This window comes from Tachyglossus aculeatus, chromosome 21, assembly GCF_015852505.1.
Source record: "Tachyglossus aculeatus isolate mTacAcu1 chromosome 21, mTacAcu1.pri, whole genome shotgun sequence".
Lineage (NCBI taxonomy): Eukaryota > Metazoa > Chordata > Mammalia > Monotremata > Tachyglossidae > Tachyglossus > Tachyglossus aculeatus.
The window spans coordinates 37155315-37180076 of record NC_052086.1 but is presented as its reverse complement, the minus strand read 5'-3'; the positions used below and the strand labels follow the sequence as shown (position 1 = coordinate 37180076).

At 45.7% G+C, this 24762-nt stretch overlaps 1 protein-coding gene across 12 annotated transcripts in view; it reads left to right on the top strand.

The window, feature by feature from the left end:
- The window catches only part of LOC119942833 (E1A-binding protein p400-like), a 124306-nt gene that overhangs the window by 91407 nt on the left and 8137 nt on the right, over nt 1-24762 (top strand). For 6 of the 12 annotated variants that reach the window (XM_038763827.1, XM_038763829.1, XM_038763828.1 and 3 more), the window contains 14 exons: nt 556-600; nt 684-837; nt 2535-2776; nt 4423-4596; nt 7319-7455; nt 7644-7700; nt 8012-8090; nt 12532-12717; nt 14182-14227; nt 14316-14425; nt 15440-15644; nt 15796-15962; nt 20555-20800; nt 20952-21147. In XM_038763827.1, coding sequence (XP_038619755.1) covers nt 556-600; nt 684-837; nt 2535-2776; nt 4423-4596; nt 7319-7455; nt 7644-7700; nt 8012-8090; nt 12532-12717; nt 14182-14227; nt 14316-14425; nt 15440-15644; nt 15796-15962; nt 20555-20800; nt 20952-21147 — 2044 coding nt within the window. Of the gene's footprint in view, nt 1-555; nt 601-683; nt 838-2516; nt 2777-4422; nt 4597-7318; nt 7456-7643; nt 7701-8011; nt 8091-12531; nt 12718-14181; nt 14228-14315; nt 14426-15439; nt 15645-15795; nt 15963-20554; nt 20801-20951; nt 21148-24762 lie in introns of all 12 variants that reach the window. The other 6 variants (XM_038763823.1, XM_038763822.1, XM_038763819.1 and 3 more) reach the window with 1 other exon arrangement.

Genomic DNA, 24762 nt, shown 5'->3' with positions numbered 1-24762 from the left:
CTATCTCCTCTAGGAAGGCTTTCATTCAATCGTATTTATTGAGCGCTTACTGTGTGCAGAGCACACTGTACTAAGCGCTTTCCTGACGGACCTCGTATCTCCCCACCCTATTTTCCCTTCCTCCTGACTCATTTATGCCCTTAGGTCCGTTCCCCCTAAGCACTTTAATACTCTCCCCTCTCCCACCACCTGAGCAATTGTGTACGTATTCTGTAGACTGAAAGCTCAGTGTAGGCAGGGAATGAATCTACCAACTCTGTTGTATCGTACTTTCCCAGGCGCTTAGTACAGTGCTCCTCAGACAGTAAACGCTCGGTATGATTCATTGTTATTCTTAAACACTGTTGATTTCCCCCATCAGTACCGTATTTTAATTCCTCTCTCCCCCCCTAGATTGTAAGCTCCTTCAGGGCAGGGATTGTGTCTAGCAACTGCATTGTACTCTTTCAAGCATTTAGGACAGTGTTCTGCCCTCAGTAAGTGCACAATAAATAAAATCCATTGATTTTTTCAATTTTCATTTCACACTTTGAAACTTCCCTGTCTCCTCTTTAGGAATATGTCTATGAAGATCCAGATGGACAGGCAGAAACGATGCCAGTAAGTCCATTCCTTTAATGACTTCGATTTGAAGTTTCTTATCGATTTACAAACCTGATGGAAATTCTGTTTTTTTGGTATAGCTTTGGACTCCACCAACCCCACCTCAGGATGATAACGATATCTACATCGATTCTGTTATGTGTTTGATGTATGAAAATATCCCTATTCCAGAGTCTAAGCTGCCTCCTGTGTATGTGAGGAAGGAGCGAAAGCGACACAAAACAGATCCCTCAGGTAAATACTGTTGGCAGCAAAGTTTTGATTATTTGGGGTTTTTTTGGTTTACTTTGGTTGTTTTTTTTTTTTTGGTAGCTTTGATGGTTCAGGTTAGGTTGAATCTTCTTTTCATTGTTGCCGAATTGTACTTTCCAAGCGCTTAGTACAGTGCTCTGTGCACAGTAAGCGCTCAATAAATACTATTGAATGAATGAATCAATCAAATAATCAAGTCCCGTAGGTGTTTTTCAATTTAGGGAAACTGGCAAACTTATGCTGCCTTTATCTTAGCCATCACGTGACTTTGTGACTTGATTTCAAAATTGAACTCGTTAATGGATCATGTTATAGTGATATGTAATGATGGAAAAGACTTATTTGTCCTGAGGACCGTTTAAAAAGCCTCTACCAATTGAAGATGCTCTGAAATCTGAAGGCCTCAGTACCTCAGTAGAGAAGCAGCGTGGCTCAGTGGCAAGAGCCCGGGCTTTGGAGTCAGAAGTCACGGGTTCAAATCCTGGCTCTGCCAATTGTCAGTTGTGTGACTTTGGGCAAGTCACTTCACTTCTCTGAGCCTCAGTGACCTCGTCTGTCAAATGGGGATTAAAACTGTGAGCCCACCGTGAGACAACCTGATCACCTTGTAACCTCCCCAGCGCTTAGAACAGTGCTTTGCACGTAGTAAGCGCTTAATAAATGCCATTATTATTATTATTATCATTACCTTACATTGACAGAAAACTTTACATACTCCTGCTGCCCTTTTTATCATCATCAATCGTATTTATTGAGCGCTTACTGTGTGCAGAGCACTGTACTAAGCGCTTGGGAAGTACAAGTTGGTAACATATAGAGACAGTCCCTACCCAGCAGTGGGCTCACAGTCTAAAAGGGGGAGACAGAGAACAAAACCAAACATACTAACAAAATAAAATAAATAGAATAGATATATACAAGTAAAATAAATAGAGTAATAAATATGTACAAACATATATCCATATATACAGGTGCTGTGGGGAAGGGAAGGAGGTAAGATGGGGGGATGGAGAGGGGGACGAGGGGGAGAGGAAGGAAGGGGCTCAGTGTGGGAAGGCCTCCTGGAGGAGGTGAGCTCTCAGCAGGGCCTTGAAGGGAGGAAGAGAGCTAGCTTGGCGGATGGGCAGAGGGATTGGGGGCATTCCAGGCCCGGGGGAGGACGTGGGCTGGGGGTCGACGGCGGGACAGGCGAGAATGAGGTACGGTGAGGAGATTAGCAGCAGAGGAGCGGAGGGTGCGGGGTGGGCTGGACAAGGAGAGAAGGGAGGTGAGGTAGGAGGGGGCGAGGTGATGGACAGCCTTGAAGCCCAGGGTGAGGAGTTTCTGCCTGATGCGCAGATTGATTGGTAGCCACTGGAGATTTATGAGGAGGGGAGTAATATTCCCAGAGCGTTTCTGGACAAAGGTAATCCGGGCAGCAGCATGAAGTATGGATTGAAGTGGGGAGAGACACGAGGATGGGAGATCAGAGAGAAGGCTGATGCAGTAGTCCAGACGGGATAGGATGAGAGCTTGAACGAGCAGGGTAGTGGTTGGGATGGAGAGGAAAGGGCGGATCTTGGCAGTGTAGCCCAACAATGTCCCCTTACTGTGCCTTTTTGATGCTCCTTTAAATTTCTCCTGTCTTGACGAGATGCCCTCTTTTCACTGTCACACTGAAGACAGCCCCCCTGTTCTAGCTGCAGGTAGGAAGAAGAAACAGCGGCACGGGGAAGTGGTCATCCCTCCTCGATCGTTGTTCGACCGGGCGACTCCGGGGATGTTGAAGATGCGCCGCGAGGGCAAAGAGCAGAAGAAGAACATCCTGCTGAAACAGCAAACCCAATTCGCCAAGCCTTTGCCAACGTTTGTGAAGCCGGCCACGGAGGCCGGGCAGGACAACCCAGAGTGGCTCATTAGTGAAGACTGGGCGTTGCTACAGGTAAAAGGAGATTTTCCCCTGTTAGGAAAACGGTCAACTACGTATATGGGTATTGAGAAGCAGCGTGGCTCAGTGGAAAGAGCCCGGGCTTGGGAGTCAGCGGTCAAGGGTTCTAATCCCGCCTCTGCCACTTGTCAGCTGTGTGACTTTGGGCAAGTCACTTCACGTCTCTGGGCCTCAGTCACCTCATCTGTAAAATGGGGATTAAGACTATGGGACAACCTGATTACCTTGTATTCCCCCCCGCTACCAGCATTTAGAACAGTGCTTGGCACATAGTAAGCACTAAACAAATGGCATTATTTTTTCATCAGTCGTATTTATTGAGCGCTTACTATGTGCAGAGCACTGTACTAAGCGCTTATTACATGGCCCTGTCTCCTTTTGGATCGGAACTCCCGTGACGTGTCAGCTCATCGTAGTCCCTTAACTTCTCTGTGCCTCAGTTCCCTCATCTGTAAAATGGGGATTAAGATTGTGAGCCCCACGTGGGATAACCTGATTACCTTGTATTCCCCCCCACCCCCAGCCCAGTGCTTAGAACAGTGCTTGGCACATAGTAAGCGCTTAACAAATGCCATCATTATTTATTATATGGCCTTGCCTCCTTTTGGATCAGAACTCCCATGACGTGTCAGCTCATCGTAGTCCCTTAACTTCTCTGTGCCTCAGTTCCCTCATCCGTAAAATGGGGATTAAGATTGTGAGCCCCACATGGTATAACCCGATTACCTTGTATTCCCCCCCCCCACCACCCATTGCTTAGAACAGTGCTTGGCATATAGTAAGCGCTTAACAAATGCCATCATTATTATATTGGCCTTGCTTTTGGATCAGAACTCCCGTGACGTGTCAGCTCATCGTAGTCCCTTAACTTCTCTGTGCCTCAGTTCCCTCATCCGTAAAATGGGGATTAATTGTGAGCCCCATGTGGGATAACCCAATTACCTTGTATTCCCTGCCTCCCATTGCTTAGAACAGTGCTTGGCACATAGTAAGCGCTTAACAAATGCCATCATTATTTATTATATGGCCTTGCCTCCTTTTGGATCGGAACTCCCGTGACGTGTCAGCTCATCGTAGTCCCTTAACTTCTCTGTGTCTCAGTTAGCTCATCTGTAAAATGGGGATTAAGACTATGAGCCCCAAGTGGGACAACCTGATTACCTTGTATTCCCCCTGCCCCCAGCGCTTAGAAGAGTGCTTGGCACATAGTAAGCGCTTAACAAATGCCATCATTGTTTATTTTATGTCCTGGTCTCCTTTTGGATCGGAACTCCCATGACGTGTCAGCTCATTGTAGTCCCTTAACTTCTCTGTGTCTCAGTTAGCTCATCTGTAAAGTGGGGGTTAAGACTGTGAGCCCCAAGTGGGACAACCTGATTCCCTTGCTTTCCCCCCCACCCCCAGCGCTTAGAACAGTGCTTGGCACATGTAAACGCTTAACAAATGCCGTCATTGTTTATTATATGGCCTGGTCTCGTTTTGGATCGGAACTCCCATGACGTGTCAGCTCATTGTGGGCAAAGAACGTGTCTGTCAACTTTTATACTGTTCTCTCCTAAGCGCTTAGAAAGCGCCCTGCACACGGTAAGCACTCAATGCATGCACGACCGACTGATCGGAAACGCCCGTCTCTCCTCTAGGCCGTGAAGCAGTTGCTCGAACTCCCTTTAAACCTCACCATCCTGTCACCGGCCCACACCCCCAACTGGGATCTCGTTAGCGACGTCGTTAATTCTTGCAGCCGAGTGTACCGCTCTTCCAAACAGTGCCGCAACCGATATGAGAACGTCATCATTCCGAGGGAAGAAGGGAAGGTGAGTTTAAGCTTCGGTCTGCCTCCCCGGGAAAGACTGGAATCACCAGTGCATTAGCCTTCATTATTTAGACGACCGCTGCGCTGCAGCGGTTCTCCATCGCACCAACGCATTCCGTCCAGCAACCGACTTTTTTGCCAGCATTGTCACCGGGCAGACATTACGCAAGCTCGTCACTCTTCAAATCGTGGTGCCGTTCTCCTCATTTCATGTTAAATCTAAAGCGCCGGCCTAAGAATAGGGGGCTAGGGCATTTCTGCTTGGCGCTAAAACTAGTTGAGTCAAAGCACAGCTAGTTTCTTGCTGTTCTACTGCTCTATCTTTGAGCTCCTGGTGGGCGACAGAGGCTCAGGAGGCAATGTGGCCAAATGGTTTTTATTTTAGAATTTAATATACACACTGAAATGATTGGCATTTAAATAAAGCACAGCAAAGGAATAGGCTTCGTGGGTAGTCGCAGTTGCACCAAGTCAGAAAAAGGGACAGACGCTATGTCTGTAAACTTTGAAGATGAGAAAAATGCAACGCTCCATTTTTAGATTGCTTTCCCTGAAGTTTTTCTTCTTGGAACGTGTATCTTTGTCTCTCTTATCTTGGTCTGGCTTTCTTCTTGCAAGTGCCTCTCTCTTGCTGCATGACTATTTGACTCTCCTTGGAAAACCTTAAAAAACTATCATCGTCATCATCAATCGTATTTATTGAGTGCTTACTATGTGCAGAGCACTGTACTAAGCGCTTGGGAAGTACAAATTGGCAACATATAGAGACGGTCCCTACCCAACAGTGGGCTCACAGTCTTAAAGGGGGAGACAGAGAACAAAACCAAACATACTAACAAAATAAAATAAATAGGATAGATATGTACAAGTAAAATAAATAAATAAATAGAGTAATAAATATGTATGTATCGTGTATATATGTATCAATCCTCCAAAGCTTCTATTTGGGTTTATCCAAGTCACTGAGGGCCATTTTGGTAAGGGCAAACCTCTTCTGAGGTTCAGCTTCGACCTGGAACAAATTCTCTGTAGTCCTGTAGTGTATTTACAAAGGCAGAGTGCCTCAGCCTCAGAAATTACAAATAGACGGCAGAATTACCCCTTGATTGTGTCTGAGTGTGAACACCATGGTGATTACATCAATCCATCAGTAACAATCAGTGTAAAAGGCAGGCATCTTCAGGCTCCATAATTTCAGGGCCCAGTTTAGTCGTGTGGAAAATTAGGATTTGGCATTTTCTGGGGAAAATTACACAATTTCTTCCTCCGGTAGCTGCAGCAAAATAGTATTCACTAGGAGTCATTAATTTCCATTTTTCTCACAATGAAAAACTGGTGAGTTTGAAGCATTTGTTTGCTTACCACAAACTGACCTGTCATCATAATACCATTTTGTGGTATCTTCACCAACAAGACTTCCTGAAATGCTTTATGTCTGTATGTTTTTGGAAGCATTATTGGTAATTAGCCATAAGCTTAATATGGAAAAAAAAAATAAAGCTAAAATCTTTTCTTCTTTTATAGCTGCTTTATGAAGCTAATCCAAAGAAAAAGGCAAAAAATATTTATAAGGTATGAAGGTGATGTTCTGAATAAAATTGGAAAACCTTGTTTTAGAGCTGACGCAGAGAAGCACAAAGGGAAAGACCCCATTTAGCATGATTTGGCAGCCGACCAGAGCTCGAAAATTCAGAATTTGCTACAGTGTCTTTCATGCCTGTGTTTAAAGGATTTGCTTCTTGGCATTAGAGAACCAAATCGTGACCCATTTATCGGCAGCAATAGGGAATTTCCTGCAGCTCCAAACCCCGTTTCACCGTGAGGTGCGTTCTGGTTGTAGCAATCCAGTGCATCGATGGAAGGGAGACTTAGATTCCCCGTCGTCCTGGTGTGGGGAAATGTAGCCTGCCGGCCCCAAGCTAGCAAAATGAAATTCACACTCACTTTAAGCCAAAAAGAGATGTTTCAACAGGACTTCCTGTACCTCTCAGCCTTCCCTAACGCTTTTTCTCAGTAAACTGAACGATGTGGTGTTTCGTAGAGTCACAGTCTCTTCCTTGCTCTCCCTCTTTTCCTCTGCCGAATTGAATACAGGAATGCTACTAGTACAAGACTGTAGAACAGTAATTGGTGCTTGTTATACTCTGACTCTTCTCTTTGCATGTTTGTTTTCTAGTCCTAACTCTCCTTCTCCTTGCTTTTTATGAAATTTCAGGCAGTAATTTGGGAACAGATTCCCAATCTCTCTCTGTATAGATTACAGTAATGAACAAATGAACAGCTAGAGGAGATGCTTAGGGGTGAGCACTTGATATGAAAATAGGGTCCGTCTGGCCAGAATTCGTGGGGAGGAAAGTCTACCTCACCCAGAAAACTGAAATCTTTTCGAAGTATATATTTTGTTTTACTACTGCAGTTGTCATCTCGTTATTCTTCTGAGTAGGTTGAAAGCAATTAATTTCCACTGCTGGATTCCATGACGTACAGATATTAACAAATCGATCAGTGCTACTTATCGTGTGTGCAGAGCCAATTTTTGCTGAGTTTGTGCCTTTCCGACTGAAATGGTAGGAATAAAGGAAGCTCGATGTGTTGAGTGGTAGGGAGTTGAAGTAAAATGTTCATCAGATTCCAGATCAACACACCTGTTCTTGGTGTCTGAGGTAACTGAAGATCCAGATTGATGTTTTTATTTTTATTCTATCGTGCATTTTTTTTTCCAGAGTAAAAATAACCGCCCTCTACGTACCAGCCAGATCTACGCCCAAGATGAGAATGCAACACACACTCAGCTGTACACGAATCACTTTGATTTAATGAAAATGACTGCCGGAAAGCGAAGTCCCCCAATCAAGCCCTTGTATGTTTAATGAATATTCATTCGTGTTCATTTTCTTTTAAGTGGATTTCTTGGTAGCGTCATTTGTGGGTTTTAGTGGGAAAGGGGATTGATGGGGTTCCTCTCCGGAGGTCAGGCTTTGTTTTACAGTTTTATTCTGTGTGTTTCGCCTCGGTTTCACAACAGCTTTTAATTTCGTCCCCTCTTAGACTTGGCATGAACCCTTTCCAGAAGAACCCAAAGCACGCTTCGGTGCTGGCGGAAAGGTGGGTTGCCGGAAATTATTATTCTGTTGTTCAGCAGTGTGTTGGGGAGCTCTCTGGGATCGTGGCGGCTTACGGCGGTTTCCTTTAGCAACTCCCATCAGTTGTAGCGGTATGCTGTTCAAGGTTCTAGTCCCAGATAACCAGTTTGAAATCACGGCGCGGAATAAGGTCAGCCATTCCCCCACCTCTAGAGATTGGGTGGCTGATTCCCGAGAACCTGGAAGGTTGGGAAGTTATGCTTTTTTTTTAAAGCTACCTGGACTCCAGGACTTAAATCGGTGTGGCGTTTCACTTCTCGCTTTTATTTTCAGTGGAATCAACTATGACAAACCCCTGCCTCCGATTCAGGTTGCGTCCCTGCGTGCAGAGCGAATTGCAAAAGAGAAAAAGGTACGGTGATGACCCCGTATTTCAGCTACGTCCATTCTGATCTCTTAGAAAGCATCTCTGGGCTACAGCTCTCTGTTTAACAATGGTAGATGTTTACAGTCAGGGCTCGAAAGCTCCTTGGATTTCCACCGGATTGTCACTCGATCCAGCGAGGAGTCCAGTGATCGATACGGCGGATGTGAGCTTCGCACTCAGCCCTGATGTCTAAGCTGGATGAGGGTAGCGTGAAAAGTAGCATGGGCTAGTGAGAAGAGCCCGGGCCGCGGAGTCAGAGGACCTGGGTTCTAATCCCAGCTCCTCCGTCGTGTCACCCTCGGCAAGTCCCAACTTCCTAGTGCCTCAGTTCTCTCACCGTCACACAATAAGCGCTCGATAAATGTGGTTGAGCGAATGAATCTGCAAAATGGGGATTCATTACCTGTTCCCCTTCCTCCCTAGACCGAGCCCCATGTAGGGTCTGATTACCTTGAATCTACCCAGGTGTTTAGTACGGTGCTTGGTACATAGTAAGGGCTTGACAAATACTACAAATGGAGAAGCAGCGTGGCCCAGTGGAAAGAGCACAGGCTTGGGAGTCAGAGGTCATGGGTTCAAATCCCGGCTCTGCCACTTGTCAGCTCTGTGACTTCGGGCAAGTCACTTCACTTCTCTGGGCCTCAGTTCCCTCATCTGTAAAATGGGGATTCAGACCGTGAGCCCCACGTGGGACAACCTGATCACCTTGTAATCTCCCCAGCGCTTAGAACAGTGCTTTGCACATAGTAAGCGCTTAACAAATGCCATTATTATTATTATTATTTTATTATTATTATTATTATTATTATTATTATTATTATTATTATTATTATTATTACTACTACTACAGTCATTAGGAGGTTCCAGCCGGGTCTACCGCAGAAGGGGCGCACTGAGCTGTCTGTTTCAGGGCCGCTGACTCTGTTCCTCCCCTCCCCGGCCACCTGGCTACAGGGGGACACGTCCCCACCGAGGAAAAATGACTCATGCTTACGGCCAACGGTTGGTACCTCTTATCTTGACATCAAAGTCCCAGTCGCTTATTATAAAGGAAAAACATCCCCAATGTAGTTTCCATCACGACAGCGGCTTCTCATCAATTACATCAAAGCACGGCTGAAGACTCTCAGCTGCCGTGTGCGGAGCAGGATCGCTCAGTGGACCAGTATCTGATATGCTCCAAGGACACACCTCAAAACCTTATCGAAGGCCCATCTCCTCCAAGAGGCCTTCCCTGACTAAACCCTCTTTCCTCTTCTCCCACTCCCTTCTGCGTCACCCTGATTTACTCCCTTTATTCATCCCCCCCATCCCAGCCCCACAGCACTTTAGCACGTATCTGTAATTGACTTATTTATATTAGTGTCTGTCTCCCCCTCTAGACTATAAGCTCGTTATGGGCGGGGAATGTGTTTGTTTATTGTTATACTTTTACTCGCCCAAGCACTTAGTACCGTGCTCTGCACACAGAAAGCACTCAATAAATACGACTGACTGACTGACACACCAATTTCATACCCATTATGTTGAAAAATGGTCTCCAAACCGACCACTTAGCTAAAAGTGTATTTCTGTACAACCTTGGAAACAATAGTAAGCTGCGTGGCTCAGTGGAAAGAGCCCGGGCTTTGGAGTCAAAGGTTATGGGTTCAAATCTCGGCTCTGACTATTGTCAGCTGTGTGACTCTGGGCAAGTCACTTCATCATCATCATCAATCGTGTTTATTGAGCGCTTACTGTGTGCAGAGCACTGTACTAAGCGCTTGGGAAGTACAAATTGGCAACATATAGAGACAGTCCCTACCCAACAGTGGGCTCACAGTCTAAAAGGGGGAGACAAAACCAAACATACTAACAAAATAAAATAAATAGAATAGATATGTACAAGTTAAATAAATAGAGTAATAAATATGTACAAACATATATGCATATATACAGGTGATATACATATATACATGTGTATACTTCACTTCTCTGGGCCTCAATTCCCTCATCTGTAAAATGGGGATTAAGACTATGAGCCCCCCGTGGGACAACCTGATGACCTTGTAACCTTCCCAGTGCTTAGAACAGTGCTTTGCACATAGTAAGCGCTTAATAAATGCCATTATTATTATTATTATTATTATTATATGGCAATCTCCAGTGTAGACAATGGACAGGCAGTTCGCCATGATCCCGTAGAGCGGGCAGCCGCCATCAGGACATTGGGCATGACCCAACAAAGCCACCAAAATTGGTTTGATGCGGTGATTCAGAGATGAGTCTCCTTGCAGCGAAACCATTACTGCACCATTGACGAAAATGAAATGTACAGAAATGCATCATGACATGCAGGTAAAGTTAAAGAACATGCGTGACAGGTGACGGGAGGTCAAAGCAAAGGTCATCCAAAGGTATTTAGACGGTCACAGCATAACAGAGTGGACAGAGCAAGGACTGGGAGTCAGAAGGACCTGGGTTCTAATCCTGGCTCTGTCACTAAATAATAACAGTTATTATTATTATTATTATTATTGTATTTGTTAAGTGCTTACTATGTGCCAAGCACTGTTCTAAGCTCTGGGGTAGACACAGGGTACTTTATGTGCTGGGTGACCTTGGACAAGTCATTTCACTTCTCTGTTCTTCAGTTACCTCATCTGTAAAATGGGGATGGAGACTGTGAGTCTCACGTAGGACAAGGATCGTGTCCACCCGATTTGTTTGTATTCACCCCAGTGTTTAGTACAGTGCCTGATACATAGTAAGCGCTTAACAAATAGCATAATATTTCTATTATTATTATTATTATTATTGTCACCAAGTCAAGAACTTTAAAGGCGTTATGTGGCACCTCTGAAGGGTGAATGCGGCTCATGGACCTGGAGAGAGTCTTGAAGAGATGGGAACAACATTTCAATATTCTCCTCAACACACCTCCAAATCAGGCCCTTCCAAACCTAGCAAACCTTCCATTGTGCGAAGACATGGTACCTGTCCCAACTGTTGAAGGAGTTCCGTGCCAGCTAAAATAGCTCAGCACTTGGATCCGGTGGCACCGGAGATGCGATTTACAAGCATAGAGAGGAAGTTTTCCTTAAGCACTTAGGGAAGCTCTTCCTCAGCATGTGGAAGACAATCCCACAGGGTGGCGAAGATGCCCCTAGTCGTCACCACTGTTAAGAAAAGGGGAAGATCAGATTGAGGCACATCGTTTCTCCCCATTGTCAGCAAGATCGGTGTGGGCAGGGAATGTGTCTGTTTATCATTATATTGTACTCTCCCTAGTGCAGTGCTTTGCACACAGTGAGCGCTCAGTGAATACGATCGAATGAATGAAGATCCTTGCCAGGATACTTCTGGATTGGCTATTGCACTGAATTGTTGATTGAAAGGTCCCGGAGTTTGGCTTGAGGTCACAGCATGGCACAGCGATCCCGTTGTGTTCAGCAGGTCAAATACAGATGAGAAGCAGGGAGTAGCACTGAGATCTATGAAAGCACTCGACCCCCATGAGGAGATCTAGTCTCTGGAAACTGCTCAGTAAGTTTGGCTGGCTGGGACAGAGCCAGGTTGCCCTTTTTGATTCATTCCCCAACTCTACACGGGAAAGAAGAGACATTGGGCTCAGCCCTGTCAAATTTCTTCTATGCCACCATGCTGGAAGAGGCGCCAAGAGCCTTGGGCGCGGGTGATACCGTGTGGTTCGGTGCTTCTGGAAACTCTTTTTTAACTCAGCAGACTTCGAGCCCCATGCAAAGTTGTAGAAGCAGTTGGTCGGGAATTGCTAGTTGCAGATCCCTGGGTCCCAGAGGCACACATCCAAGATGAAGTTGCAGCGCATGTACATAAACTGCTCTAGGAGGGGGTTTGCTGGGTGTCACTGAGAGGTCTAATGAGGCATAATGAGGTTGGGTGGAAAGCCGATGGCCACCGGAGCTTTTGGTTGGGGTGGTTTGCTTTTTCCAGTCTGGAAAATTCCCAGCAGTTTAATAATAGATGGAAGGTTTTCAGGTATTTTCCTGTGGTTTTCCTTCCCTTGTAAAAGGGAACATTTCACCAGTCAGTTTTATTTTAGAAAACTCCAGAAAAACTGCCAGTATTTTATTTTTTTCTCCCGTCTTTCAAAGTTTAATTTATTGCCTTACTCCTCTGCACGTCCTTAAATTCCGAGAACAGCGTCTGCCTTGGATTGGTTCTTGGAAAACGAAAGATCACCCAAGGCTACCTGAGCTGGGCATTTAGTAAATGCTCTGATGATTTCAATTCTTCCATTTGTACACCGTTTCCCCCCCACCGTTTTTTCCAGATATTTTCGGACAACCTTCAGACGGGAACCGCAGCGGTGTCAGAACTTTACAGGATTAGATTAAAGCACCCCAACACTTCTCCCCTGCGCGGTCTTGCGTCCTCCTCACATTTCTTTGTTTTCTGCCGTTTCCAGGCTTTGGCTGAGCAGCAGCGGGCACAGCAGCAGACAGGCCCACAGCCTCCCCAGCAACCAGCTGGGCAGCAATCATCAGGACAGCCAGCCGCGCAACCACAACCCCCAGCCCAACCTCAAGTGGTTCAGCAGCAGCAGCCAAAGGTGCAGACTGCAATAACCACTGTGGCCAACACTGCAGTACTGGTGAGATGAGGGCTTTTTGCGGGTTATTTGGTTGGTTGGTTTTCTTCGTATTCATCCATTCAGTTGACTGTATTTATTGAGCGCTACTGTGTGCGTAGCACTGGACTCTATCGGCAACAGATAGAGGCAATCCCTACCCAACAGCGGGCTCACAGGCTAGAAGGGGGAGACAGACAACAAAACAAGTAGGCAGGCATCAGTAGCATCAAAATAGATAAATAGAATTATAGCTATAGATACTTCATAAATAGAATAATAAAATAAGTACAAATAGACACCAGTGCTGTGGGGCAGGGACAGGGGTAGAGCAGAGGAAGGGAGTTGGGGTGATGGGGAAGAGAGGAGGAGCAGTGGAAAAGGGGGGCTCGGTCTGGGAAGGCCTCCTGGAGGAGGTGAGCTAATGACCTAGGTTGCATATCCCTGTAAAAGGAACCAACCAAGAGCTGTCCTTTTGCTCTTTTTCTTTCCTCAATTTTTGTATTTCCGGCCCTCGGAGTCGGAAAAGCCCAGCTTCTAATCCCGGCTCTGCTACGAGTCTGCTGTGTGACCGTGGGCAAGTCACTTAGCTTCTCTGTGCCTCAGTGCCCTCATCTGTAAAAGAGATTAAGACTGTGAGCCCTCTGTGGGACAGCGACTGTACCCAACCTGGTTATCCTGTATCTACCCCAGCGCTTAGAACAGTGCCTGGAATATAGTAAACACTTAACAAATACCGCAATTATTATTATTATTATTAGAAAAGACAAAATGGTGTAAGTAACTTTGTTTTGACCCACATGTGTTGTTTAGGAATTCATATATCATTAAATATCTGGAGGTTCAACTGTTTTTTTTTCAGGCAATTTGATATGGTTGCAGAGGGGAATTTTCTTAAGTAGTCTGGCAGATAGAAAAATTGTTGAACAGCTCACTGTTTGAGGATTTGGGGTTTCTTATGGTCCAGATGATTTATAATGCATGTGTGAAGAATCTAAATGGATATTGAGTGCATGATCTCTGTAACGAGACAGGAAATATCTTGTTAAGGGGTAAGTTAGATTTGGTAAATGCAGAGATGCAGTGGGAAAATCATCATTGTGGTCTTTATTAAGCCCTCACTCTATGCCACCTTCTAGATCTTCAGCTTCTTGGTCTTTTTCAGCAGCCTCGAACACTTTCGACACTGTCGTCTATAGCACAGCTAATGTACAATGAGTAATACAAGGTTCAGTAATTAAATCAGACCAAATCCAGCTTCATTTTTTGTGGGGCGGTTCGATTGAACTCTTCAGTTAAAGTGGAAATATAAAGCTTTTACATAGGTTTAGTGATGTAGAATGTAATTATTTTGTTGTATATAGGATTACATTAAGTACCCCATGAATTTATCATTCTGAACTAAGTAAAAAGGTTCAGAAAGCTTGAGTTTTATGAACTGTGAATAAGTAATGAAGTTTACTCACCCAAGTCTTTTTTCCCAAACAGGCTGGTGCAATTAAATCAACAGTTACTGGAACAAGCATACCGACTGGTAAGAAGGCTATGGAGAGCTATTACGGGAAATAAGAAATGCCACTTTATTATTTTTAATTTTGGGGGCTTAAATATTTTCTTTGCAGGTACAGTTAGCGGCAACGTTATAGTGAATACAATAGCTGGGGTCCCTGCCGCCACCTTTCAGTCTATTAACAAACGTCTTGCGTCGCCTGTAGTGCCTGGAACTTTGACAGTGAGTTATCTCTATTTCTCATAAATGAGTTATCTCTATTTCTCATTTAAATATTTCCATTTCATGGGTGGAAAGAACACGGGCTTGGGAGTCAGAGGACCCGAGTTCTAGTCCTGGCTCTGCCACTTGTCTGTTGAATGACCTTGGACAAGTCTCCTCACTTCTCTGTGCCTCAGTTGCCTCATCTGTAAAGTGGGGATGAAGATTGTGAGCCCCGTGTGGGACACTGACGACGTCCAATCTGATTAGCTTCTACCTATTGAGAAGCAGCTTGGCTTAGTGGAAAGAGCCCGGGCTTGGCAGCCAGAGGTTGTGGGTTCCAATCCCGGCTCCGCCAGTTGCTCTACCAATCGCTAGCTGTGTGGTCTTGGGCAGATCTCCTAGCTTCTCAGTGCCTCGCTTTCCTCAACTGTTAAATGGGGATTCAGTACCCGTTCTTCCTCCCTCCTAAGACTGCGAGCCCCATGCGGGATTGGGACCGTGTTCGACCTAATTGACGTCTGTCTACCCCAGCGTTTAGAACGGTGTTTGCCACATAGCGAGTGCGTAACAAGTACCATAAAAAGTAAAAGCCACGTGAAACGAGCGATCGAAGTACTCGGTTCATCTCCATTAAACACAGATTTAGAACGCCTGTCCCGGAATGATGATGATGATGATGGCATTTGTTAAGCGCTTACTATGTGCAAAGCACTGTTCTAAGCGCTGGGGAGGATACAAGATGATCAGGTTGTCCCACGTGGGGCTCACAGTCTTCATCCCCATTTTCCAGATGAGGTAACTGAGGCTCAGAGAAGCGAAGTGACTTGCCCAAGGTCACAGAGCAGACACGTGGCGCAGCCGGGATTCGAACCCATGACCTCTGACTCCAAAGCCCAGGCTCTTTCCGCTGAGCCACGCTGCTTCTCACGAATAATTTTCCAGCTATATTTTTCTCTCTTTAAAATAATATCGTGCTTTTTTAAAAGCTTCCTCCGAGACACCCTGCCGATTACGTTTCCGTGCTTTCCGTAGGCTTCCGGGGGGGCGGCCCCGGCCCAGGTGGTCCACCCCCAGCAGCGAACGGTTACCACTCCCACCGCCTCCACCGAACTGGTGCCGATAGCGTCCACCCAGGGGGTCCGAGCCGTCACCTCGGCCCCCGCCCCGGCGGTGGTGACCACCAACCTCACCCCCGTCCAGACCCAGACGAGGTCTCTTGTGACGCAGGTGACTCAAGGTAAAGCTCGCTTTCCCTTTCCCCTCACGCTTACGAGCGTCGGTCCGGCTACTTTGGAAGTTCCGTTGGGCGTGGGAAGGAAGCGTGGGCGAACCGGTCGCGAGTAAAGGCAGTCCAGTCATCTAATCCCGAAGAGTGAATTTCTTTTCAGCGACGGGAGTACAGCTTCCTGGCAAGACCATCAGCCCTGCCCACTTCCAGCTTCTCCGGCAGCAACAGCAGCAGCAGCAGCAACAGGCCACGCAGGTGCAAGTCCCACAACTCCAGGGCCAGGCCCAGTCTCCCGCCCAAATCAAAGCCGTGGGGAAGTTAACGCAGGTAAGAAGCGCTTTTTCAGCTTTGTTAGGTGGTTTCAAAGTGCGAGATTAAGGAGTGGACACCCGTCTGCTCTGCTGTCGTCAGCGTTTAGCAAGATAATTAATGCGTTTCCAAATGTCGCATTGTCAGTGAACCCATCGCCTTAGTGGTTAACAGTGCCTGATAGTTCCTTTAACTGGCTGATGAGAGAGAGAGAGAGGAGAGAGAGAGGAGAGAGAGAGAGATATGTCGTGATCATCCAGTCAATCAGCGGTATTTAATTACTTTTAGACTGTGAGCCCACTGTTGGGTAGGGACTGTCTCTATGTGTTGCCAATTTGTACTTCCCAAGCGCTTAGTACAGTGCTCTGCACATAGTAAGCGCTCAATAAATACGATTGATGATGATGATGATTTAATTGAGTGCTTAGATTTACGGTCTTTGTGAAGCGCTTACTATATGCCAAGCACCGTTCTAAGCGCTGGGGGGGTTACAAGGTGATTAGGTTGTCCCACGGGGGGCTCACAGTCTTAATCCCCATTTTACAGATGAAGTCACTGAGACCCAGAGAAGTGAAGCGACTTGCCCAAGGTCACACAGCAGACAGGCGGCGGAGCCGGGATTAGGACCCACATCCTCTGACTCCCAAGGCCGGGCTCTTTCCACTGAGCCATGCCGCTTACTCTGCAGAGCACTGTACTCAGCCCTTGGGAGAGTACAGCACAAAATTAGCAGACACATTCCCTGCCCATAATTAGTTTGCAGTCTAGAGGGGGAGACGGACATAAATAAGTAATTTATAAAATATAATTTAAAGATATGTTCATAAGTGCTTTGGGGATGAGGGTGGGGCCAATGTCAGATTCATTCAGTTGGACTTATTGAGCACCTGCTATGTGCACAGCACCATACTAAGCGTACAATATAGTAATAAATAATAAACATCCAAAGGTCAGAGATCCAAGTGCATTGTGATCTGGTTGGTCATATGATTATGCCTTGTATTGCTCTTCTCTCAACATGAGAAGGAATGAGAGAGAGAGGAGTACTAAAATATATATTTTAGATTGGAGTTTTTGAAATGATTCACCCGGAGAGGATACACTGTAGCAGGGTTGTTAGCAGTTTCCACTCAAGCTGTACCAAAGCTCACTCTTCTGAGACGTGGAACCTGTAGTTGGTAGCTGTTTAGCCTCTTGGAGTCAAAGGGGCTAACCTACTACATAGAGCTGTCATGGGAGGCTTTGAAGATACAGGATTCAGCACAATGTTTTAAGGTACTCTGTCCTTTTAGGAAGAATTATGCTTTTTAAAAGTGACGGTTTACCTGTATCTAGTGCTAAATATGCAGTGCTTTACTGATGCTCTCCGGTTAGCGCTCTTAATAGGATTCTTGGAAATAAATTTTAGCAGCAAATTACTAAAGCAAGTGTAGCTTTCCCTAGAACTGATGTAAAGCATAGCGCAGTCCCCAAATCCAAAAATCGGCTAAAACAATACCAGTGTATTTTTTAAAAAGGGATCTAGAACAGAGCGGTTACATGATCAGATACTGAAGTAAATATGTAAGGGATTAGTAAAGGGATTAGTAAAGTACTTTGATTCAGATCTTTTATGTGTAGCTGTTTAGTTTTTGTGGTAAAATTGTGTTTATTCGTTCTGTTCATTGAGAGTTTACTGTGTGCGAAACACTGTACTGAGCACTTGGGAGAATACAATGCAACAACAAACAGACACATTCTGTTCCCACAACGGGCTCACAGTCTAGAGGGGAAGAGTGACATTAATGTAAATAAATGACAGATATATGCCTAGGTGCTGTGGGGCTGGGAGGGAGGATGCATGAAGGGAGCAAGACGGGGCGACGTAGAAGGGAGTGGGAGAAGAGGAAAGGAGGGCTTAGTCAGTCAGGGAAGGCTTCTTGGAGGAGATGGGCCTTCAGTAAGGCTTTGTAGTAGGAGGAAGGGCGTTCTGGGCCAGAGGTAGGATGTTTTGTTTTGTTGTCTGTCTCCCCCTTCTAGACCGTGAGCCCGTTGTTGGGTAGGGACCGTCTCTATATAATAATGATGGTATTTGTTAAGCGCTTACTCTATGCAAAGCACTGTTCTAAGCGCTGGGGGGATACAGGGTGATCAGGTTGTCCCCCGTGGGGCTCACAGTCCTAATCCCCATTTTGCAGATGAGGTAACTGAGGCCCCCAGAGAAGTGAAGAGACTTGCCCAAAGGCACGCAGCCGACAAGAGCCGGAATTAGAACCCATGACCTCTGACTCCCAAGCCCGGGCTCTTTCCACTGAGCCACGCTGCTTCTTCTATATGGTGCCGATTTGTATTTCCCAAGGGCTTAAAACAGTGCTCTGCCCGCAGTAAGCGCTCAATTGATATGATTGAATGAATGAAAGGAATGAATGTGGGCGAGAGGTCGGCGGCAAGATAGACGAGATTGAGGTAGAGCGAGAAGGGTAGCGTTAGAGGAATGAAGGGTGCGGGCTTGGGCTGGAGCCGGAGAATGGCGAGGTGAAGTAGGAGGGGGCGAGACGATTGAGCGCTTTAAAGTCAGTGGCGAGGTGTTTCTGTCTGATGCGGAGGTGATTAGCCAGAAGGTATCTTGTGCTGACACACTAGACATCTGTCATTATCTTAGGGTAATAGAGACCAAATAACACCTGAAGCGGGCTTGTATCTCCCTCATGTCAAGTCAGGCAAAGTATTGCAAAGGTCGAGAGGCAGGGAACTGTTTGAGCCAAGGTGTGCCAGTCCAGAGTGCAGGAGACTTGTGAGAAATACCAGTATTATAAATGGTGATCCCTGCATCGGTGAGAACTTGAGACGTATGCCGTTAGAAGAACTCAAATAATTTTACTCTCCAATTTACCTCTAGACTCTAAGCTCATTGGGGACAATAATAATAATAATAATAATAGCATTTATTAAGTGCTTACTATGTGCAAATCACTGTTCTAAGCACTGGGGAGGTTACAAGGTGATCAGGTTGTCCCACGGGGGGCTCACAGTCTTCATCCCCATTTTACAGATGAGGGAACTGAGGCCCAGAGCAGTGAAGTGAGTTGCCCAAAGTCTCACAGCTGACAAGTGGAGGAATCAGGATTTGAACCCATGACCTCCGACTCAAAAGCCTGTGCTGTTTCCACTGAGCCATGCTGCTTCTCTAGTAGCTGTAGACAAAGAACATGTGTACAACCGACGTTGTGTTATATTCTCCCAAGTACTTACTGCACACAGTAATCACTCAGTAAATCCCATTGGTGATGATGTACCATTCATTAAGGTGGATTCCTTCTTTGCAAGTGATTGAAGACTAAGCAAACCGATGCTCCTAAAGTATTTGGAAATGTCACCTAAAGTTGTGCTAGATCAGTCCGGGACACAGGCAATATCAATTCATCAATCAGTGGCATGGAGTACTTGCCGCGTGCAGAGCTCTATAGTAAATGGGTTGGGGAATACAATTCAACAGAGTTGGTAGGCACGTTCCCTGCCCACAAGGAGCTTGCATTGAGAGGGGGAGGCAGGCGTTAATATAAATAAATTCATTCATTCAGTCAATCAATCAATCAATCGTATTTATTGAGCGCTTACTGTGTGCAGAGCACTAAGAGCTTGGGAAGTACAAGTTGGCAACATATAGAGACAGTCCCTACGCAACAGTGGGCTCACAGTCTAAAAGGGGGAGACAGAGAACAAAACCAAACATACTAACAAAATAAAGTAAATAGAATAGATATGTACAAGTAAGATAAATAGAGTAATAAATATGTACAAACATATCCATATATACAGGTGCTGTGGGGAAGGGAAGTAGGTAAGATGGGGGGATGGAGGGGGGACGAGGGGCAGAGGAAGGAAGGGGCAGAGGAGATCAGGTGATCAAGTGATCAGGTTGTCCCACGGGGGGCTCACAGTCTTCATCCCCATTTTCCAGATGAGGGAACTGAGGCCCGCAGAAGTGAAGTGACTTGCCCAGAGTCACACAGCTGATAATTGGCGGAGCCGGGATTTGAGCCCATGACCTCTGACTCCAAAGCCTGTGCTCCTTCCACTGAGCCACGCTGCTTTTAATACGTACAAAGCTGCCGGGGGGCCGGGGGTGGGATGAATTCCAAGTGCCTAAAGGGTGCAGATTCAAGCACGAGGATGAGGCAGAAGGGAGTGGGAATTGGGGAAAAGAGGACTTAATTGGGAAAGGCCTCCTGGAGGAATTGTAACCGACCTTAGTAAGGCTTTGAAGGTCGGGAGATCCGAGTCGCCTTTAAAACCTCCAACTGGCCATTCCAAAGATGCATAAATAACATGCTTAGTAGATTGAAAGGAGAGACGAAGTCATGTCTACTACTATTTACTATTCTATTTATTTTGTTAATGATGTGCATCTAGCTTTATTTCTATTTATTCTGATGACTTGACACCTGGCCATATGTTTTGTTTTGTTGTCCGTCTCCCCCTTCTAGACTGTGAGCCCGTTGTTGGGTAGGGACCGTCTCTATATGTTGCCAACTTGTACTTCCCAAGCGCTTAGTACACAGTAAGTACTAAGTGCACACAGTAAGCGCTCAATAAATATGAATGAATGAATGAATGTCTTGTGCCTTTAGGAGCAGCTGATCAAATTGCAGAAGCAGAAACTGCAGGTCCCCCAGCAGCAGGCACCTCAACAGCAGACTCAGCCAGCCACCCAACAACAAGCGACACAAGTTCAAGTGCAACAACAGCAACAACAACAACAACAGCAGCAGCAGCCGCCGCAGCAGCAAACCCAACAACTCACTGCCGTCACAGCCCCCAGGCCTGGAGCTCTCCTCACGGGCACCACCGTTACTAATCTCCAGGTTGCTCGTCTCGTAAGTTGGAGTTGGGCTTTCCTTGGGAAGACCGCGTGCTTCGAATTCAGTTCCCGGTCTGGTTCCCGCACGTTCTCCCGTAACGACGGCTGGGAAGGGGGATCGGATGGCCCGAGCTCGTATTAAATAACCCCCGGTTTCTCTTGTTTAGACTCGTGTTCCTACTTCCCAGCTGCAAGCACAAGGGCAGATCCAGGCCCAAACAACTCAGACTGCTCAAGTCGCTCTGGCAAAGCCTCCGGTTGTGTCCGTTCCGGCGGCCGTCGTGTCATCGGCTGGGGTCACGACGCTCCCCGTCAATGTCGCTGGCATCAGTGTTGCGATTGGGCAGCCCCAGAAAGCAGCAGGTACACCTGGCGAGAAATCACTTTCAGTCAGTCAGTCAGTCAGTCGATCGGTGGTATTTATCGAGCATTTATTGTGTGCAGACCACCGTACCAAGCACTTGGGAGAGGACAGTATAACCAAATCATCATCACCATCAATCGTATTTGTTGAGCGCTTACTGTGTGCAGAGAACTGTACTAAGCGCTTGGGAAGTCCAAGTTGGCAACACATAGAGACAGTCCCTACCCAACAGTGGGCTCACAGTCTAAAAGGGGGAGACAGAGAACAAAACCAAACATACTAACAAAATAAAATAAATAGAATAGATATGTACAAGTAAAATAAATAAATAGAGTAATAAATATGTACAAACATATATACATATATACAGGTAGACACCTGTTTATTTGTTTATATTGATGTCTTTTCCCTCCTCTAGACTGTACGCTCGTTGTGGGTAGGGAATGTGTCTTCATTCAGTTATATTTATTGAGCGCCGACTGTGTGCAGAGCACAGTACTAAGCGCTTCGGAAGTACAGGTCGGCAACTGGTAGAGACGGTCCCTACCCAGCAACGGGCTCACAGTCTAGAAGGGGGAGACGGACAGCAAAACAAAACATGGAGACAGGTGTCAAAATCGTCAGAACAGATAGAGTTATAGCTCTATGCACATCATTAACAAAGTAAATAGAATAGGAAACAGGTACAAGTAAAATAAATAGAGCAGTAAATCTGTACAGATATATACAAGTGCTGTGGGGAGGGGAAGGAGGTAGGGCGGGGGGGGATGGGGAGGAGGAGACGACAAAGGGGGCTCAGTCTGGGAAGGCCTCCTGGAGGGGGTGAGCTCTCAGTAGGGCTTTGAAGGGAGGAAGAGAGCCAGCTTGGCAGATGTGGGGAGGGAAGGCATTCCAGGCCAGGGGGAGGACGTGGGCCGGGGGTCGACGGCGGGACAGGCGAGAACGAGGCCCGGTGAGGAGGTGAGCGGCGGCAGAGGAGCAGAGGGTGCGGGCTGGGCTGGACAAGGAGAGAAGGGAGGGGAGGTAGGAGGGGGCGAGGGGATGGACAGCCTTGAAGCCGAGAGTGAGGAGTTTTTGCTTTATTATCATTATTATTATATCATAATTATTATATGATATTAATTATGTATTTGCTCGATTATTATTGTATTGTCATTATTATACAATATTGATTATTATTTATTTATTATTATATCGTACTCTCCCAAGCACTTAGTCCAGTGCTTTGCACACAGTAAACACTCATTATATACGGTTGAGTGAATACATTCCGTACCCACAACGAACTTGCGTTCTCGAGGGGGGACGTAGAGTCTTAGGTCAAAGCCAGTCTGATAATTCAGTGTTCAATGTGTTAATGAAAAATCTTCCCATGTTCCAGCACTCCTAATTTAAAATTTATTTTTAATCATTATTTCCGTGACTCAGATGGGTGGGACTGTTAGTTACTCATATTGAGGGGAACCTGAGTAGTTTTCTAATTCTTCTTTTCCATCTGTCTGACCTGATTCTCTTTTAAGTATCCCAGGACTCAGTAAATTGCTTGGCATGTGGTGCTTAAAGGTGCCACTATTATTGTGACGATTATTTTCATATGAATTTTTCTTTTCTACGAGTAAATGGTGTCTGTCTCCTGAGCTCTCTGAGGGCAAGGATCATGTCTATACTGCACTCTCTCCCATGTGCTTAGTAGAGAAGCAGAGTGGCTCAGTGGAAAGAGCCCGGGCTTTGGAGTCAGTGGTCATGGGTTCAAATTCCGGCTCTGCCAATTGTCAGCTGTGTGACTTTGGGCAAGTCACTTCACTTCTCAGTGCCTCAGTTACCTCATCTGTAAAACGGGGATTGACTGTGAGCCCCCCGTGGGACAACCCGATCACCTTGTAACCTCCCCAGTGCTTATAACAGTGCTTTGCACATAGTAAGGGCTTAATAAATGCCATCATTATGATTATTATTACTATTACAGTGCTCCACCCACAGAAGATGCTCAGTAAATACCATTTATTTGTTTTGATTATTTGCGAGAGATAGGTTGTGGTAAAAATGTAATTCTTAAGGCATGAATATAAGGGTATGTAATAAAATATATTTCTTTGTAGTAAGCCCTTATTACGCACCACAGTGCATTCAAGATAACCAGGTCGGACACAGTTCCCATCTCACATAGGGCCTGAAATTATAATTAGGTGAGAAAATACGTACTTAATCCCCATTCTACAGGTGAAGAAATTGAGGCACAGAAAAATTGGGTGACTTGTCCAAGTTCACACAGCAGCAGGCAGGTGACAGAACTTGGTCATCATCATCATCATCATCATCAATCGTATTGATTGAGTGCTTACTGTGTGCAGAGCACTGTATTAAGCGCTTGGGAAGTACAAGTTGGCAACATCTAGAGACAGTCCCTACTCAACAGTGGGCTCACAGTCTAGAAGGGGGAGACAGAGAACAAAACCAAACATACTAACAAAAGAAAATAAATAGAATAGATAGGTACAAGTAAAATAAATAGAAAATGAAGTGTAATTCGCAGGGTCTCACAGCAGCAGGTAGGGAGCAGAGCAGGGATTGAGAAGCAGCATGGCTTCTCAAGGGATAGGGCCTGGGCATGGGCGTCCAAAGGACCTGGGTTCTAATCCTGGCCCTGCCACTCATCTGCTGTGTGACACTGGGCAAGGCACTTGGCTTCTCTGGGCCTCGGTTCCCTCGTCTGTAAAACGGGGATTAAAGCCGTGAGCCCCATGTGGGACATGGACTGTGTCCAATCCGATTGGCTTGTATTTACCCCAGCGCTTAGTCCAGTTCCTGACCCATAGTAAGCGCTTAACACATACCATAAAAACTCCCCCCCTAAACAATCAACCACAAAAAAAATAGGTCCTGGTAGAATAAGAAACTGAAGCCTAATTCACCATGTGGCTGACCATTCATGGGCAACCCCATTTTCATTCATTCATTCAGTCGTATTTATTGAGCGCTTTCTGTGTGCAGAGCACTGTACTAAGCGCTTGGGAAGTCCAAGTCGGAAACATATAGAGACGGTCCCTACCCAGCAACGGGCTCACAGTCTAGAAGGGGGGAGACAGACCACAAAACAAAACATGGAGACAGGTGTCAAAGTCGTCAGAACAAATAGAATTAAGGCTCTAGGCACATCATTTTCTAGACTGTGAGCCCACTGTTGGGTAGGGACCGTCTCTAGATGTTGCCAGCTTGTACTTCCCAAGCGCTTAGTACAGTGCTCTGCACACAGTAAGTGCTCAATAAATACGATTGATTGATTGATGAACAAAATAAATAGAATAGTAAATATGTACAGGTAAGTGCTCACAGTAAGTGCTCAATAAATACGACTGATTGATTGATTAACAAAATAAATAGAATAGTAAATATCTACAGGTAAGTGCACACAGTAAGTGCTCAATAAATACGATTGATTGATTGATCAACAAAATAAAAAGAATAGTAAATATGTACAAGTAAGTGCACACAGTAAGTGCTCAATAAATACGACTGATTGATTGATTAACAAAATAAATAGAATAGTAAATATGTACAGGTAAGTGCTCGCAGTAAGTGCTCAATAAATACGATTGATTGATTAACAAAATAAA